Source organism: Rhyacophila brunnea, unplaced genomic scaffold (genome assembly GCF_057557595.1).
Source record: "Rhyacophila brunnea isolate RB1 unplaced genomic scaffold, BYU_Rbru_1.0 scaffold_10, whole genome shotgun sequence".
Taxonomy (NCBI): Eukaryota; Metazoa; Arthropoda; class Insecta; order Trichoptera; family Rhyacophilidae; genus Rhyacophila; species Rhyacophila brunnea.
The window spans coordinates 42,434,040-42,453,078 of record NW_028232752.1 but is presented as its reverse complement, the minus strand read 5'-3'; the positions used below and the strand labels follow the sequence as shown (position 1 = coordinate 42,453,078).

General features: G+C 31.9%; 1 protein-coding gene across 1 annotated transcript in view; it reads left to right on the top strand.

Annotated features, from left to right (window-relative positions):
* The window catches only part of LOC147079231 (acetylcholine receptor subunit alpha-like), an 836,032-nt gene that overhangs the window by 653,726 nt on the left and 163,267 nt on the right, over nt 1–19,039 (top strand). The window contains exon 7 of the mRNA XM_085954767.1: nt 12,855–12,991. Within this exon, the coding sequence (XP_085810893.1) occupies nt 12,855–12,991 (137 nt within the window). The remainder of the gene's footprint in view (nt 1–12,854; nt 12,992–19,039) is intronic.

Below are 19,039 nucleotides of genomic sequence, written 5' to 3'. Positions count from 1 at the left end.
GCGAAGCGGAAATAAGAAGGCGCACACAAATTGCAAAAAGTGCGATGCGATGATGGAAGGATCGGGGAATTTCGATTGCCACAAAAATGATGCTTGTGCAAACATTAGTGTTCTCGATATTCCTATACGGAGTCGAGTCATGGACCCTGAAGGCAAGAGAACGGAAGGCAATTGATGCCTTTGAGATGTGGTGTTGGCGCCGAATGCTTCGCATTTCTTGGACGGAGCACAGGACGAACCAGTCAATCATCCAGGGACTGAAGATAAAGGAACGGCTCTCGACGATATGTCTGAGAAGAATTCTGCAGTTTTTTGGACAGATTGTCAGGCGCGGACCGGACAACCTGGAGAGACTGGTAGTTTTGGGTAGCCTCCAGGGAAGGCGAAGCAGAGGAAGATCGTCTGCGTGATGGAGCGACCAAGTGAAAGAGCTGACTGGGGACACCATCTATTCTGCCCTGAGAGAAGCGGAAGATCGAGAAGGATGGAAAGTCTTGGTCGCTCAAAGGATGGCGAAATTTTAATGTGGTCACGTTCCTCAGCCATGAGTGCACGACCAAGAAGAGAAGAAGAAGAATTGATCATATTCGATTAAAAATGTCAAAAATACAGTAAATATGCAAATATACACAAAAGTGTGTGAAAACCTTAACTTATTAATTTTTAGCTTAGCTTTATCATCGTAAAATAAAATAATGGTTAATTCTACGGGCAAAATTTTCGCCGAAGTTGCCTTCAAACCTAGAACCACCATTGTGCAATATAATAATATGTTTGTTTTTAAATTTAAATTATATAGTATACCGTCATAGTCTTTTATTACATACCGAATATTTTCCATGAATAAATTTCAATGATATATCTATTTTTCAAAACGAAGCGTAACAAGCGAAACAAAAATCTGTATCATGTTACTGTTTTTTTCACATTCTTTATAAAAATATTTGGTGCGAACATAACATCGTAGGTATTTCTCTACATTCCGACAACGGGTCTAGAAATACCAAATACCACACTTGATGCTATTACCATATCGACAAATATAACAATACGGTCAAAGGAATTTCCCAGAAAATTGAGTTTCTATGATAAATTGGCCTTTTGAAATAAGATTTCAACAAAACAAAGAATTCGAAATGCACCGGTATAAAATTGCACAGAGAAAATGTTATTATGATAATACATGTTACCCTACATTCATAGTAAGGGTCAATTTACTCCATCTAAGGCAAAAGGGCTGGTATTAAAAGAGAAACTAACATGAAGTTTTTATATTGTAAAATTTTATTAAAGCGATTGTAGAACGTTTTTATTATTATTTAATTGATAACTATAAATAAAATCAATGTGTTCTGTATCAGTGGCATTAGATACACGTTGCTAAATTTCTTACTTGGTGTTATTTTTCATCTAAACTTATATACCTACACATATAATTGATAATATAAGAATTTTTTTCCATCCTCGCCCTAAACCAAAGATTTTATACAAAAACTTTACCCTATATACAAGAAGACTAATTATACATAAAATAAGCTAAAAAAAATACTGTGATAAATTATTAAATTATCTGGAGATCATTTCGTAATTTTAATTATTTTTTAGCAAATTTACCGTTCTATCGCCTGCAAGTATTTTAATATAATTCTAGATTTACTCGATCATTCTAGTTCAAATATTAAATAATTATATACAGATATTATTTAATATATATATATATATATACGAATAGTATTGTCGCACTAATTACCTACTGTACATTATATTGACTAGGTATTACGAAAGATAAAAATGATCGACTTGTGCCTGAACCAAAACATTCACAGTAATTAGGGTAGGCTACCAAAGGTAACCAACGTACAGAATACTTTTTGTCTATGGCTATCAAATTCAAGAACACATTGCAGAATCAGGTGTTATAATACAAAAGTTTATAAGACTTACTAAACTGTTTGCTTTGTCTTGAGTGAAAAATATATAGGTACATACAAACATATTATTGATTTTTGTAAATAGTGTCAATTGCACGCTTGATTAATTAATATACTCCTATTTTTTTCGGAATAATGAGATTTTTCAAAAAGGGAGATAAAAAATCTTGAATTTCACGGAACCGACGGCTCCATTTATCAAATCCTGTCACACGCTGTTCAGCAATTCATTTTTTTCAGCTGATGCTTAAAAAGACCTACCAAATAAATAAAACTCCTACACTTTGGTATATTATATAAATTATATATTACTTCATATCCAATTCGATGGAATATTATTATTATTTAAAATAGAAACGCTTACATTAAATGCCCATATACATAATATACCATATTCAATTCAAATTCTAATTGAGGAGCATTGGGATCGATTTTGGTAACCCAGGTTTTTCATATCAGCATATTCATCATATATAATATTATGGTCTGCATACATACATTGTTTTAATTTGCTCTACAATCCATTAAGTATCTAAGCCGCCTTACGAAGAGTTTTCTTAACATTTATTTTTTTATAATAAAGGGCTGTTAACCATTCTCGCAACTTACTTGCCCTGAATCCAAACACACGTCAAAAAATTAATACATATTATATACATTTTCTAGTTTAGGGTTTCGAGCTTGTGACCCACAGTTTAAAAAACGTAACTTTACCTGTTCTGATCCAGATTTCCTCATGATTAATGATGGACAAAATATCGTTGACAGCTTTAAATACCCAATGGTCATCATCATGAAGAAAGCTCATACGAATGGGAGTGACTGGAGCAACATTCAACTCGATGCGGAATGTCTGAGACTCACAACTGCGCTCGGTTAAAATAAAATTCCGCATATTCAACACTTACATTCTGACGGTGTTGCTTTACGGTAGCGAGTCATGGAACCTTACGAAGGCTCAGAGCAACCGTATACTGAGCTTTGAGAACAAATATTTGCGGTGGATACTGTGTGTACGCCGGTATGATAGGAATAACGAACAGATAAAAGATCGGACCAAGCAGCCTCTCATCACATAGATAGTGAAGAAGTGACGTTGGACCTGGCTCGACCACGCGCTGCGGATGCCTCAATAGAGTTTCAACCTGGCTTGCCTGTTCTTCAAGCCAACTGGATTCTGACGTTTTGAATAGTCGCTAAACACTTCCCACAGTGTGTATACGGCGGAGCCATGATCTAAGAAGGCGCAAGAATACTGACAAGTGACAGGAATATTGGCACCGTGTTGTGTCTATATGCTCCAACTAAGGGGCGGATATGGTCGAAGAAAAAGAAAAGTATCCATCATGAGCACCGAATTAAGTATCTTACTATTAATATACCTACTCCTCTTATGTCAATGCATACCTTGAAGCCGTCAAGCAGATTCGTCCATTTTACTCGGATCTCCACTCTTCGTTTACTGTTAATGACTCTAGTTAATAAGCTAATAAACGCTAATGCGCTTGCAAGTTTTTCTGCATGCCATTAAGCCGGATGCCGGACAAAATCCAAAATGGCTAAAATCCCGAAAGCCTAAGCCCCGAAAGCCGAAATCCCGAAGGCCGAAATCCCGAATGCTGAAATCCCGAATGGCCAAAATCCCGAAAAATAAACTAAACTAAAAACTACCAACTCGGAAGCAAAAAATACTATTTTTTATAAAAGAAAATGCAATAAAAAAATATTTATTTTCTTTGACAATTATAATATCTTAGTTTCCATTTTTTTCTAGAAAAAATGGGTTTCTGTCTCTCCTGTACAAATTTGCGCAATCTTAACACTTATTTTGAATTGCGCAATTCTTTCGGGAGAGACAAAAAATCATTTTTTTGTGGAAAAATGGAAACTAAGATATTAATAATTGTCAGAATATATATAAGTATCTATATTTTTTTTATTGCATTTTCTTTTATAAAAAGTGTTATTTTTTCTTTCGAGTTGGTAGTTTTTGAGAATTATTAGTGTTTGTATTTTTTTATTTTTTGGGATTTCGGCCATTCGGCCATTCGGGATTTCGGTTTTCGGGATTTCGGCCATACTGAATTTCAGCATTCGGGATTTCGGCCTTCGGGATTCCAGCCTTCGGGATTTCGACCCAAACCCATTAAGCCACCAAAGCTAGTTTTTCAACGTTGCGTTTCTCCTTCTGACTCATTAAATGTTATTCGCTGGTGCTTGGTTATCCGTACGCGTTACGTGGCCAGCTAATCTAATGACTTGATGACTTCAGGTTAATTAGGTTCAGGATTTAAATAGTTCGTGATTATTATGAGGTCGTCAGATGCCATCAGATGGTCTTTTCTAACTTCTTGAAATCAATATTTACGTACACGTAACTAAATTATAGCACATCAAGCTGCTTTATATATTATAATATTGGCTACTGAATGGTAAATGACATTATTAAGAATCATAATGAAATTTCTCAGATAATAAATAATAAGTCATATACGAGTACCTACAATAAATTAGACAGTAAAAAACGTCGATCCCCTATGGAATAGTACACATAAGTCTTATCAATTATAATTGAAATTCATTTTTCATCAAATGCCTTTAGTCAGTAACAACAATTTCTTTTTAATTCGTTATAATCCTAAAAAATGTTAAATTGAAACTTTAAAATAATTCACTAATGCTGGTAACGATCTATTTTTTTTTCAGAGGCAATATAATATGGTTATTTCAGTACATAACGATAAAATGGCATGCTTTAAAATCATTATGATTCTTTTATGCTGTAAAAAATACAATATGGAAATGTTCCAAACATGAAAAACATATTAAATAATACATACTAATATACTATCTATTTTACACCGTAAAATATGAATATATTAGGCATATCAAGTAATTTTCATACAGAAATGTTACATTTGATCATTAATATTGTTTATATTCAGCTTGATTATGAAAATATTTTCAGATACTTTCTGGTTGTTTACTCAAAGAGCATTTTCCCCGTATTTATTTTACATTGCCAATAAAAATATTATGGGAAGGTATCTGGTATTCGAATGTTATTATTTAATCAAGTTTATGCTTTAGATGAAATACCGATTTCTTTCTGGTATTTAGTATAATATTTATTTGAGGTGTTTTAATATTATGTCTGATATTACATCAATTATTTAGCGACTTTCGCAATCCTTCTTCACAAAAAAGAACATAGTAACTAAAAACTGTGGATATACATACATATTATAATATTCCGTATTTGGCCGAATCAAATTATAATCGTTCAAGTGTACATAAAAAAGGCCGTTAGAAAAATTAACCAAAGCAGTCAAAACTAGAATGTTTGCACACTTTTGTCAAGCCATGTGACATCCTTTTAGAGATATTAACTTCAACATCGTATCATGCAAGGAAACATTTCCAATAACACAGTCTCTGGGAGAAGAATAACATACCTAATGGTTAAATAAATTCAAACACTGGTATAAGCTCAATAAATATTAATACTCCATCTCTATTTGAAACAGCATCAGACTCGGAAAATATTGCATTAATCATTGCCGATACCCAATAATAAACAAGGAACATGAAAAAGTAGATACTTATAATATGTTTTATCATATTAATAAATCAAGGTGTAAAGATCCACTTGATTGAAACTAGAAATTATGAGGAATTGTCCGTAGATAAAATAGAGTAAACTACAGTGACATAAATGTAATCATTAATCATAACACATTAGTCACATGTGTTTGCTATTATGTAAATTCTATAAATTATTCATTTCCACATAATAAATTATTACTGACACTCCTTCCAAGTTAAATTATTGGTTTGACTTCTTGTTACACATATCAAGAACCAACAAAGTTCATTTTCATAATATCAATACTGCTATACGTTGCAAAACATGTCATAAACTTTCTCAACACTCCAAACTTGGGGAATAAATTAGCGCGGTATAAACGGCTTGTCATTTAAATATAATATAATACCTATATACTCTGTTTTACATTTCTTTTATTTTGCGCGTAGGTACTATCACGCTTTAATTTAAGTTTATCTGTCTCCGATAAACGCCTTCAAATATGTTATAATCTACTAGTGTTTATTTAGTTGTTTTCAAAGTCATTGAATTATAATTTATCTGAAATTCGCATCACGTTTTGGCTATAGTACTCTGCCTAGAAATTGCTTAATTACGATTGCTGAAGGATAGATTTTAGCTTAACAGACAACTTTAATGTCCATTAGGCTAAATATTAGAAGATATTTAGTAAGCGTACAATGTGTTTAAGAACAATTTATTTAGTGACATTACAGTAATAATATTATAAAATTAAAAGTTATTGGTTACTAGTATATTTTAATAAAATTCCATTTGAGTTTGTTAGCTTCTCTACATTAGTTTCAAATTATTTGTAATATTGCAGCACAGTCTCAAATAAAAAAATTATCCATATAATATATATCTAAAAAAAAAAACCATCTATCACCAAACTAGCAGTTAAATTGATAGCAAAAATATGTCCGACTAAAAAAACGATCTTATACAGATTTACAGATAGATAGCAACGTATCCAAAAAGCAACCAAAACAGCCAATAACTAAAAAAACTAATGCTCAACATAGCCGAGCGGCTAAAGCGTCAGCTTATAATGTCTTGGGTCCTAGGTTCGAATTTGGATCTGGAAAATACATATATTGTTTTTCAATTGGCTTACATCAATTTCTCGTAAAAACGATATTCTGTTAATACAAACCTCCACTCTGTGGAGACCAATAATGATCTTATTAGGATCGGACATGGTCGAAAAAAAACTAAATTTATGGAATTTAATTTTAAATTAAATTTCTCAATTAATTACAGAATAAAAACGACTTCTCAGTAAATTATTATATTTATAAATTTAATACATTACATACTTGCTGGAATTTTAATTTGTATTATAATGTGTGAAGTTTTATATTGTATTATAAGTACCATATAAATCGATTTTAATGACCCGTGTTTCGTTTTCAGCATTTTTCATCACTATAAATATCTACATACTTTTAATATACACCTGACACAGACGAGCTTATAACTGTTTATACACTATGTGAATATATTAAAAGTTCATATTATAACTAGACAATCAATGAATAGCTCAGTCATTTGGATTATTTTACAATGAGTATATAAGTTCTTTCACAGTTTTTCTACTCGAATTCTAAAATTCAATTCCGATCTGTGCAAGTTGTATACTTTCCAAGACGTCGAAAGACGAAACCCAATTCACTTTATTTGGAATAGTACAATTATTATTAGTATACTATATATTATGACGTATACTATATATGACGTATTAACTACCCTGTGTATTATTTAGGGTTAAAAATACCTTTCAATGGCTAATTTATTCCAACGGTAGAATAAATCACAAAACATTCTGTTTATTCTGTGAGCCTCTATCGCGAGATTATAATATGGCTTTGGAGATCGGAATCCGTTTTAAATCTTTCAGTTGCCGTAATCTTCCTTTGATTAAGCATTCATTCCATGCCTCTGCAATACTTCCGTGCTTAAAATAATGCCTGGGAGTATTTTCAAAGAGGCAAATTTAGGTTTTGTATGAAAATCGCGTGCCGCCAACTTGCCTGATATTTTTCGTCCTTCCATAATAATTAAGGCGACCTCCTGTCACTCGGGTCGCGCCCTCTACCCGCCTAACTTCCGACTTGACTACGACATTTTAATTAAAATATTTACACGTCGCCTCCACCACCAACGGTATTGTCATCTTCAATATTATTATTCTTATTACATTTACAGATTATCTTAATATAGGTACCAAGTCAATTACCAGTAATATTAAAACCATCCTAAATTTAACATTGTTAAGGTAATAATTTACTGATCTTAACTTTTTCAATTACTTATGGCATTTTTTTAAATTTAGTATGCTTTCTTACAATGGCGAACTACATAACCGTTATTCTGGAATCTCTATCTCAAGCTCTCTTTCTCTCTTCAGTTGGTCACAATCAACCTCTCTGCGTCCTTCTAGACGTTATCCTCTCACCCCCTCCGGGAGCAGCTCATGGGTACTCTCATAAGTTTTATGGAAAGCTGTAGATCCTTTGCATTATTCGCTTGACCGGCCTATCTGAATCTTTGCGCCCTCGAGACATTGACTATGTTAGTCTTAAATTGTTCAAATAGCTCTCAGCTTTTGTATGGATACACCTCCTTTGATTTTTTTTAACCGATTCGAGTATTCTTCGGAGAATTTTGTTTTCGAATACTTGGATAGTCTCTTCTTGTTTCTCCGTTATGCTCTAGCTTTATAGATCGATTGATTTCACGGCCATGTAGTAGGTATACTTAGGATTTTGTTGTTTTTGGATAATAGCTTAAATGTGCAAGTATGCTGCATTTCCACTCGTCAGTATGCTGGCAAGTTCAAGGGTCATCTTGTTTTTTGGGAGATGTTCGTTCCCAAGTAGTTCAAAACAGCGGCGCTCTCGAATGTCGAGTTACCCATAAAATATTTTCTTAGGTATTTATTCTTCCTCGCCACTTTTAAGTGCTTGATCTTCTCAATATTAATCTTTGGATTTATTATATATATAGATATATCTTCAAGATCAAGTATAAGATGTGTTCTTTTTTTCCGAGTACCACCGAGTCATGCATATAACCTAATACTTTGTGAAATCCGTTTAAAATGGCGCGGCATACCACTTTGAGAGCTTCTTTTATAGCTTTCTGTGGACGAAAATTAAAAAGAATATGCGACATGGAGTCGCCCTTTTTCTGTAAAGTTCACCTGTTACCTTTAAAAATTCTGATAAATTCCTCTGTATCCTGTTTCTGGATTCCTCCTTCCAACATATTGATCAGCTTCCTTGAGATTAAGAATTCTTTCAATATTTTCTACAGAACTTCACTATACATACTTATATATATTTTTTAAATTAAGTAGGTATGCTATTTATTTATTCAATATAAATAATCATTTGGTGATAAGGAGATAAAATAAAACTCATTAAAAAATAAAAAAAAAGAAAATCATAGAATTAGTCATATCAGTAAGTCATCAATCTAGACAGCCTCCAATTTAGCATGGTGTATGGATGAAACCATTCCGGTCAATATTAATGTTGCAGAAATCCACGATCTGTTTCGTGGCTTAAATTTCACAATACTCACAAAGTGGGGACTCTTTAAACCCCCATCTTAATCCCATATAAGTACATCTGGTATGCTTAAACTGGATTCGGTTCAGATACGTCATACTATATTTTCATGGAAGCTTAAAGCCAGAAAACTCGTTTAGATGATCTGCGAGTAAAAAGAGTTCCGAAAATGTTCCAAAGTTTCAAATAATCCCAAAATGTTATGGAATAAATAATAAATAAACATGACTGATTAGCTAACTCAGATGTATATTGTATATTATTTTTCTCAATAATTATAAAAAAAGTATTGGAGAGAGTATAAACCCTTGGCGACCTTTTTTAAACTTTAAAGGCATCTGAAATTGGGTCATCAAATCTAACTACAACTGAATTATTTGTCTTCGTTAGGAATGCATTAGGTGTCTGATTTCATTCCGTTACAATCTCAAAATAAATAAAATAAATCTCTACAAACGTTACCATTCGACAGCTCTTCTTTTTTACAAATAAACTACATTGTATCATGATCAATGTTTAAAATTTGCATATTTACGTATATAGATAGGTACCTCATTAATTTGTTTAACTAATTTATAAAATTTCGAATGGTATAACTTTGCTCGGTGAACGGCATAGCAATTAATGAAGGCTGACGCTTCCTCTAAAATAACGCTGAGAAAAATTGAAAATTTCAATATATTTGAGTGCAGATGCATGTTCTATATTAACTAGAAAGACAAAATTACGGATGTCGAGGTGATTGATTTTGAGGATGAAAATAACCAAAGAAATAATCAGAGAAATAAAAACAAGTTGGCATAATAGTATGGCCACATCATGCGGCATCATCTATTAGAGTTATAGATATCAACTTCTGCATCTTATCATTCAAAGAAAGGTCTCCGGTAAGCAAAACTTTACTATGATAGAAAAAGGACGTCCTGATTCAATAATCTTTCAGAAACTTGTAACTTGTTTGAGCTTAGCACTGAATCTCTATTTAGAGCAGCGACAGACATGCAAACATGGCAGAACTCATTCCCTATGTCCGATAATGGATATAGCAAAAAAACTAGACATTTATTCATATTTATAGACGTTTTGGTTATTTTCCCAAATATTAAATCATAGTATTTTTATTATTATTATGTTGAAGAATTGGCATGTTGATGTGGACAATTATTCAAATTAGTTCTGCATAAATTTGTTCGATGGCTGTCATAACAAATTTGTTTGCCTACCACGTTTCCCAACTACCAACAACATATGCGTAATGTATGTGTGTACAGTACACTCACCATACTTTGCTAATTGTTCTCCCCGTAACAGCGGATATAAATCGTCTATTCATGTATATAAATGAATAAGATACTAATGCACCACTTTATAATAAATAATTACGATATCCGTGATCCCTGCGTTACTTTTACTGCTGCAGGTAGAAACCTCTGCTTTTGTTGAATTACGTAAACTTGAATTAGCATTCTACATTTTCATGTTTATACTATAACAGAGGTGGGTCACCATATTGCCATAAAGGACGAATAATATATCTGACGTAAATTTAGAATAAGTTTAAAATTTGCATTTTCGAGATTATACAGTTTAGTGAGTTCTTTCATTTTGTCAATACAATATATTGGACATACACAATTTTAAAACACCTCTAAGAAACATATATAAATATATATATTTTTATCATGTCCGATCCTAATGAGTTCATATGGGCCTCCACGGAGTGGAACAGATTTTAGTTTTTACTAGAAATGGATGTTAGCCACTTGTTAAACATATTAGGTCCATAATCGGTCTCAAACACAAATTGAAAAACAATATGTGTATTTACCAGACCCAGAATTCAAATCGGGGATCCATGAAGGAGAAATATATAAATACTAGAAAAAACCTTGTTGAAAAAATACGACGCCTAGCGGGGCTCGCACCCGTGCTCACTGGATTCGCGTCAATGTGCTCTATTAACTACTAAACTATGTGCATCTTATGAAATTGCGATGAAATTAGTTATATTTACATTTTTTAAGCATTTCACACACTTGTTTTCAAATTACGTATGCTCTATAAAATAATGTTGCATTCTCAAATTTTGTGGATTATTTGTTAAATCAAAAAAAAATAGTTTAAAAAATATTGAAATAATTATTATATATGTTGGTGGTAATTTTTTGTTTTAATTTAGATGTTGGTTTATTTTTTCAGTTAAAATAAAATAATTAAATTTTCGAACTACTCTAATACAACATAAGTTTTGCAATTATCATAAGTTGTCCAAAATACCATAGATATTCTAAAGATTCTTTTTCGGATGCGCGTTGCCTTTATCTACGTCCACGTTTTCCATGCTACATCAACACCGGTTATATATATTGGATGAATATTATATGCATTAACCTCAATATTAGTTTAATATTGAAGATAGTATTCAGACACTCGAATATAAATACTCCATGCCAGTTTCCATCTGTGAGTATTCTCATCATATATAGTCTGTCTACGCCAGCAAACATTTGTTTTCCGAAATAGACGTAGCTTCCTAGTTATAAAAAAATAAAATTGTATGCAATATTTATTGTATTGTGAAAACTCAAATTACCTATTAAGATTGTCAGGTCAACCATCTGGCCACGATTGCATATAAGCTAGATTCAAAATCTCGAAATCTGGCAAGAATGCTAAGTTGACAATGCGTATGACGGATGACAATAATTGTTAGATTTTAATTTTTGATTGATAAACAACAATATTACTGCTTAGACTACTTATAAAAATACATGCAAAATAATTATTATTAATTATCAGTTAAAAATACATGCTTGTGTCTTGGTTTAAAATTTTAACATGCCAATATTATTACTGATTAATATACAAGAAGTCTCTTAAGTGGTTTAAACATAATTCAACCAGTATTTTATCTGTCATTAGACACCATTATTTTTGTTTTAAGTCTAAGAGACAGTATTTTAACACTGACTTAAATAATATCATTGAGAATTTACTTAGTATATTGTAATATGTGGTGGGATGTATATTTAACTTATCAATAGATATCTACATATAAATGCATATTTATTTATTTTTGTATGATACTTAATACATATATACTTACGATAATTATTAATTATAGTACCACGCGGGTCTCGTTTAATAATTTTGATTCCACCCAATGTCTACCTAATTATTTATAGTAAACTATTTAAAAGATGATAACGTTAATACACTTGACGAAATACATAATATTATCATTTATAGTACCATTGAGTTTGCCAGAAAAACGTGACGAAGAAACTTAACAGAAAAAGTTGCAGATTTTAACGTACTTGGATAAGTTTGTACGTTAAAGCGTAAACTAGTTTAAAACTAATTACCATAGTAAATAAAAAAAAATCTCATTATGTGAGTAAAGTTAATAAGCAAATCGATAATAGAGTGATACCGGAAATAAAAAATGATTTAGTAAACTTGTTTTTTAAAAAAAATGTTGTATTTCCATTACCTTACAAATGTTTAATTTGATGGTCTCTTTGTACCTATATAAGGTAAATTTATCTGAAGATTTAACAAAAACAATATTGTTAGGTATATGCCTAAATAATAACAAAGACATACCTACATATTATATAGGTAGGTACTTATTTAAGCCAATATAAAATAGCAAAATAGGCAAAAGAAGCCAATATAAAATATCACGTCTGTAAATATGATATGATGTGTAAATGTAATATGACATACTATTGTTTCCAGGTGACGCTGTCAATTTCGATTCTCATTAGTCTCCACGTGTTCTTCCTACTGGTGGTGGAAATCATTCCACCGACTTCGCTGGTTGTGCCTCTACTCGGAAAATATCTCATATTTGCTATGATCCTCGTCTCAATAAGGTAAGATCTATATTACTATATACATTTTCACATACTCATATTATTACAATTTACCAAATACGTTTTTTTCTTACATGTGGCTTATTTAGGTATATGAATATATAATGTATATAACCAGAAAAAACTACCATGTAGCAGTGCCACCTGTAAATATTCTTGTCAATGCGTTCAATATGCTCAATACGCCAACGAAGAGGGCGTGTGTATACTGGGCTATGTATCTCTGCGTTAGAGACAGATTAATCAAGACAAAATATATAATGCAATATTACTACTACAACGTTCTCAATTTGAAAATATCCACTACACTACCCTCATTGTGCGCAAGCAGCTACGCTAAATAGAAATCGTATATAGAATATAATGATACAGTTAACATCATATGTAAAGGGTGTATTTAAATTTTCAGAATACTTTTTTTATAGTTTATTTGATAATCATGCAATATGACGAGAAATATGCTGGCATCGTTTCCTTAGTGGAAGATGAAATTAAATAAATGAAAAAGTACTTAAAATATCATCCTTCAAATACGAATTTCATATTTTATTACCAATAAAGAAGATTAGGTACTATATATATATTCACTTAACTGGACCCACGTTCCGTAATAAGAATAACAGTAATAGTAAATTTTAACTATTATATTTCATTTTGCTTGTCGTAACAAACGCGTCTACCGTAGACTCTGTCGATGCTTACCACTTTTCTCTTTGTATAAAACTCCTCGTGTGTTCATAGGAATGTGAAAATCTCACACGAGAGTGCCCTATCTCCGCGGAAGTTCTCTGAGATAAATTCCCGGGATCATTAAAGTTATGACAATACACGTGTTCGTGTCATACGGCTAACGTGTTCGCTCACACAACGTCTACACACTCTAGTGCTTGCCAACCACAACATTTTTATCTAGATATTGTTAAATTTTCTGTCACAATGATGAATATTTATAATAACCTCATTTAGTTATAGGGATTGGCAATTCTGGGCTATAAATAGGCAAAACTTTTAGCAATTTTTAGCTTCAGCAAATATGCGATGCGTGAAAATTTAAAAAAAAGGTACTGTTCGGTTATACGGAATACAGCGGAAAACACATTTTGAAAACACCCGATAAACTGGATTATTTGTTAGGTTACCCTAACCAAACCTAACCTAACCTAAACTAACCCAAACTAACAAATAATCCAGTATATCGGGTATTTTCAAAATGTGTTTTCCGCTGTATTCCGTATAACCGAACAGTACCAAAAAATCTTTTGTGTCATCAGGTTTCACCTAATCTACCGCATTTGCATACTACACCTACCATAAATGGTGTATCTTAACACTTTTTAAATTCATGTTACTATCTAAATCTAGAAGACGTGTATAAGTAAATTTGTATGAATTTGACTAATTAAAACCAAAAATTATAACGTTATTCGCATCAATTGCATACTCCGGTTTCTGATTCTGAAACCACCCAAACGCCACGTAAACAAAATAGACTTCTATTCTATTCACTTTTTCTTTTTTTCAAACTCTAAAACATAACAAATTTTGTTAAGAATATGTAGTCTCATTATAGAATTTTCACAAATTGTTATTTAATAAATTATAATTTAAAAAATTCTAATAATCTGTTTTTTTTTAATGGCGCTATTTTCTTTCAATGAATTCTTTCACAAGTACCTACTCATTTAAGAGAAGAGTTGTTTTTTTCTTATCTATAAAGATATTATCGATAAATTTCCACACAATACAATTAAAATATGTTTATTACTAAGTATAATATAATATTATATAAAGCACCAGAATATATGATATCTTCAAAAGTCTATAGTTTAAATAGGTATTATTTATATTGGTAATCAACGTAACTATGTAGTATGTCTACATCAATAATATTTCGTTGTGACTAGATGAGAGTCATTTCATTCAGTTATCCTGGGGCCCGATCTCCTAACTATCGTCTCGTGTGTGCCGCCCGCTCGAGCGTGTATTGGCTGACGTCACAATTACGTCATGTCGTCTGGTGCCACACGAGACGATAGTTAGGAAATCGGGCCCCTGGCATCCAAATGGCGATGACGGAATCCAAATCCAACTCCATTTGTATATCTGAGTTACTACTTGAAAGTACTACGTGGTTTTCTTCTCCAGATAAAAATTAACGCTAAAAAATATTCGATGCTTATTTCTACTATGCACAACAATATCGTGCAGCACACTTCATAATCACCCATGGTATACTGTGTTCCGCGGTACACTGGTTGGGAAGCACCGGTCTTGACGACGCGGAAAATGTTTCCCCCTATCTTTGGAAAACCTAATCTTAATTCGCGTCACTCTTCCATCAGTCGTTTTCTCACAAATGGTAAATACACCTGCCTTCCTGGCAAAATTCTTTTATGAGGGTTTTACACGTGGACATTCACCTTAAAATATGCAACGTTACTTGGAATATTATTGTGAAACCACCTGGGTAACGCTTAGTATAAATTTTAATAAGTACTTTAATTTAAATTTTAAACTGAGAGATTATAAACTTAACGTCTGCAAACACAATGGTTTATTTTATTTATTTATTTTAATATGGCATCTTTGAAAGTTCTATTTTCTACGAGTGAATTTTTTCTTTGTAAGAATCTAACAATCAATTTTAATTTAGATATGTTAACAACTAATTCTATGATCATATTATGTAGAAGAACGTAGAATGGAAGTATTTTTTCATTCGCTCACAATTCGTACACCTAATAATTAAGTGTTGTATCTTCTTCTTCCATCCCATATCGTAAATTTTTCAACTTCAGAATAATTTTCACTCTAATGACTTCTGCCTGGACCAGTTTGGTGGAACTTCACTTGCATCAATCACGAAGTATCTTGAGTAGCATAACATTGCGTTTTCTTCTGCCACGTATATTCTTGATATATGTTTTTTCATACAATAACATGGCGGGGTTACTTACAGTAGTTTTTTGTTGTAATAATACTGAAGACTGCGTAGTTATTTATTATTTTTTTGAGTACCCATATCAACATTAGACACCCTTACAAGTATCAGTCGAAATAACCTTGAGTGTACGCCTATATGTCCATATTTGTTATACCTAAACTCTCCGTGGTATCTTCCGATATAGTGTCTATCCGTGACGCTGTGGAGATCAGAGAAAAATAACACACTTGTTAGGTATACATATGAGAAATAAGATGGTAATCCGATATTCCCCACCCACGGTGGTCGCGCGGCAAAAGCGTTGGACTATCACGCCGTGGCTCTCAGGTTCGAATCCTGGGTCTGGCAAGTACACATTGTTTTTCAATTTGTGTTTGAGTCAGGGTATGGACCTAATAGGTTGAGCAAGTGGCTGACATCCATTTCTCGTAAAAAACAAAACCTGCTAATACAAACTTCTACTCTGTGGAGGCCAATATTATATTGACCAATGAGTTTTATGTATTTTTCTAATTATTTATACAGATTAAAATCATTAAATGAAATTATTTTTTATTTTTAAAAACAATCTATATATTTTATTTAAGTATATGTGATTGAATGCCATATAAATTATTATTGGTACAAGGTCATTCATAGTTCATTCAGAGAGTAATCTCAGCATTGAAAGGACGTCATTTTAATTCAGTCTAACCTCAAAAACCTCTAACCATCGGAGATTTATTTTAAGAAACGCAATAATTATTAATTACAATTCTCGGTCAAATGAATAATCATTATTATTATTATTACCTTCAAACATAACATGTATGCGACGTAACCTGATGCCGGCCGAGGAATACAGGGCTGTCAAAATAATATCAATCTAATGGTACGTTTTAAAGAGTTACAAATTTTAAGTTAAAAATAATTTACTGTACAGATGGAATAATTACATATTTCCAAGCGTCAAACGGCATACAACATTCATCTAAAATAATTATGAAAAGACTATCTGATTATGTTATGTTATTTTTGTATTGTTCTTATTTTTTTGCTTATCAAAATATTTCACATATTATCTGATGATGTGTATTTTGGATATATCGTAATATGTATCTTGTCTCATTAAAATTGCTATTAAGTTGATATAACATAGGAAAATCTGTAAATCATTAAAATGTTAATTTCGTTATAGTTTTTAATTAAACCGGTGCAACTATATATTAGATTTAAACACTGTTGTACTGTGTGACTTTTATAATATCAGATAGCCTTACGCGAGATGGGCAAGATAAAAAAAGAAAACTGTAGGATGTCGGCAGAAGAGTAAACAAAACCCAGCTCATTGGATAACCAAATGGTAAGCAACTGTATATATTATATTTTTCCGCCAAATTGCACACAATTAAAACCAATTTATCATAAAAACAAGTAAGACGTCTTCGACAGCCCTGGGTGATTCGATAATGTCGGCACCTTTGTCTTATTCTCAGCGATCCGCTAGCTTTGAATAAAAAAATAATCTGTCGGTGACCACGTTAATAATCATTTTTTATAAGTATAAATTATTTCTTGCATTGGCTTTACTTACCAACAAAATAAAATAATTATTGTACCTACCAACTAAAAGTAAAGTTGCGTTACTTGTTTGTAAAAGTGTCAGACTAAATTTAAACCAATCGGGTAAGTAATAAAAAGTCACTTTCTTTTTATAATAAACTATATTCCACGTTTTTTTTTTAAATATGCATTAGAATTAAACAATATGTACCTATTTTTTTAATAATTATGTAATAGGTCTTATACATTCAAAATAAATACTGTTCATTAATAATGTTTTTTGGATAGCACATGAAATAAAAATGTAGGTAGATATGTATTTCAACATCCTTCGTATGTTTAGTTCTCGGACAATTTCAGGTTAAAACGTTATTAATATATTATTAAGTTTATATCGTGGCTATCCATCATATTAGTTGCAATTACTTGCCACCAAACAGCTGATCAACAAATTGAATTTAGTAACATTTACGTATATTAGAAGATAGCATTTTTTGATCAACCCATTCTTTATTCACTTCGACAGTGTTTATGATTTAAATTTAATTAAGATAAGATTATTTACTTTAGACCAAACCATTGTCGGCGACCTTTGAATATTACCAGTAGAGCAACAATTCCGAGCACATGTAAAAAATCATATTTTCAATTCTCAAGGGCAATTCTGTAGAGCGTCCCCTTAATCATTAATCATTTTGACATAAGACATCCTGAGGTCACGTGACATAAAGTCCATATTATTTCTTAAAACTTTTAACATACGTGCTGTAATCTGTATTTATTTGAAATACATTCCTACTTTCCTACATTATACAACAGATGTGGTTCTGAAATTAAATTATTTTTATTGAATAAATTGATTATATAGGTAGGTACGTCAATATGTAATTAAAATTATTTTTATTAAGAAGGTAGGCTTTAGTTTAAATAATCGCCTAGTGTGGAGTCTTCGCCATTGGGTGCATAATTCCATGCTAGGTAAATAGAAATTGGAAAAGACATACCATCGCTTTATACTCAGGTCTCCACTGAGCAGTGACGTCCCGTGGGGGTAGGCAGATTGAGCGTCACTTGGGGGCGGCAGATACTCGAAGGCCGGCAAATCGAGGAGAATTATTTGGTATTATATAGATATACCTACCTAGATTAGTTATATTATAACCAGAGCGTTGGAAATGTTTTTTTCCGGATGTTTTTTTTTATCCAGTACTTACAACAGTACAGATTTTAATATGATGTCACCACGCTTCGCGAGGAATTTTTGTTTTATTTTTGACTGCTCGGTTTCGTATGTAGACACATTATGAATATTATGAATTATGATAAATGTAATACACCAAAAACCCATAATAAATCAGTCATTATAATATAATGTCATTTACTCTGATTAAAGAGTTCCTTTCATAACAGTGATATTAATATGTAGGTATATGCGCAAAAGCAAATTATGTCGCGCCATAGGTGGCGCCGAACAAGCAACGAAGGTAGATATTGAAACAAAATAATATTACCTATATAGATTTCAACGTTGGTGACGAAACAAGATTTATAGGTAGGTACAT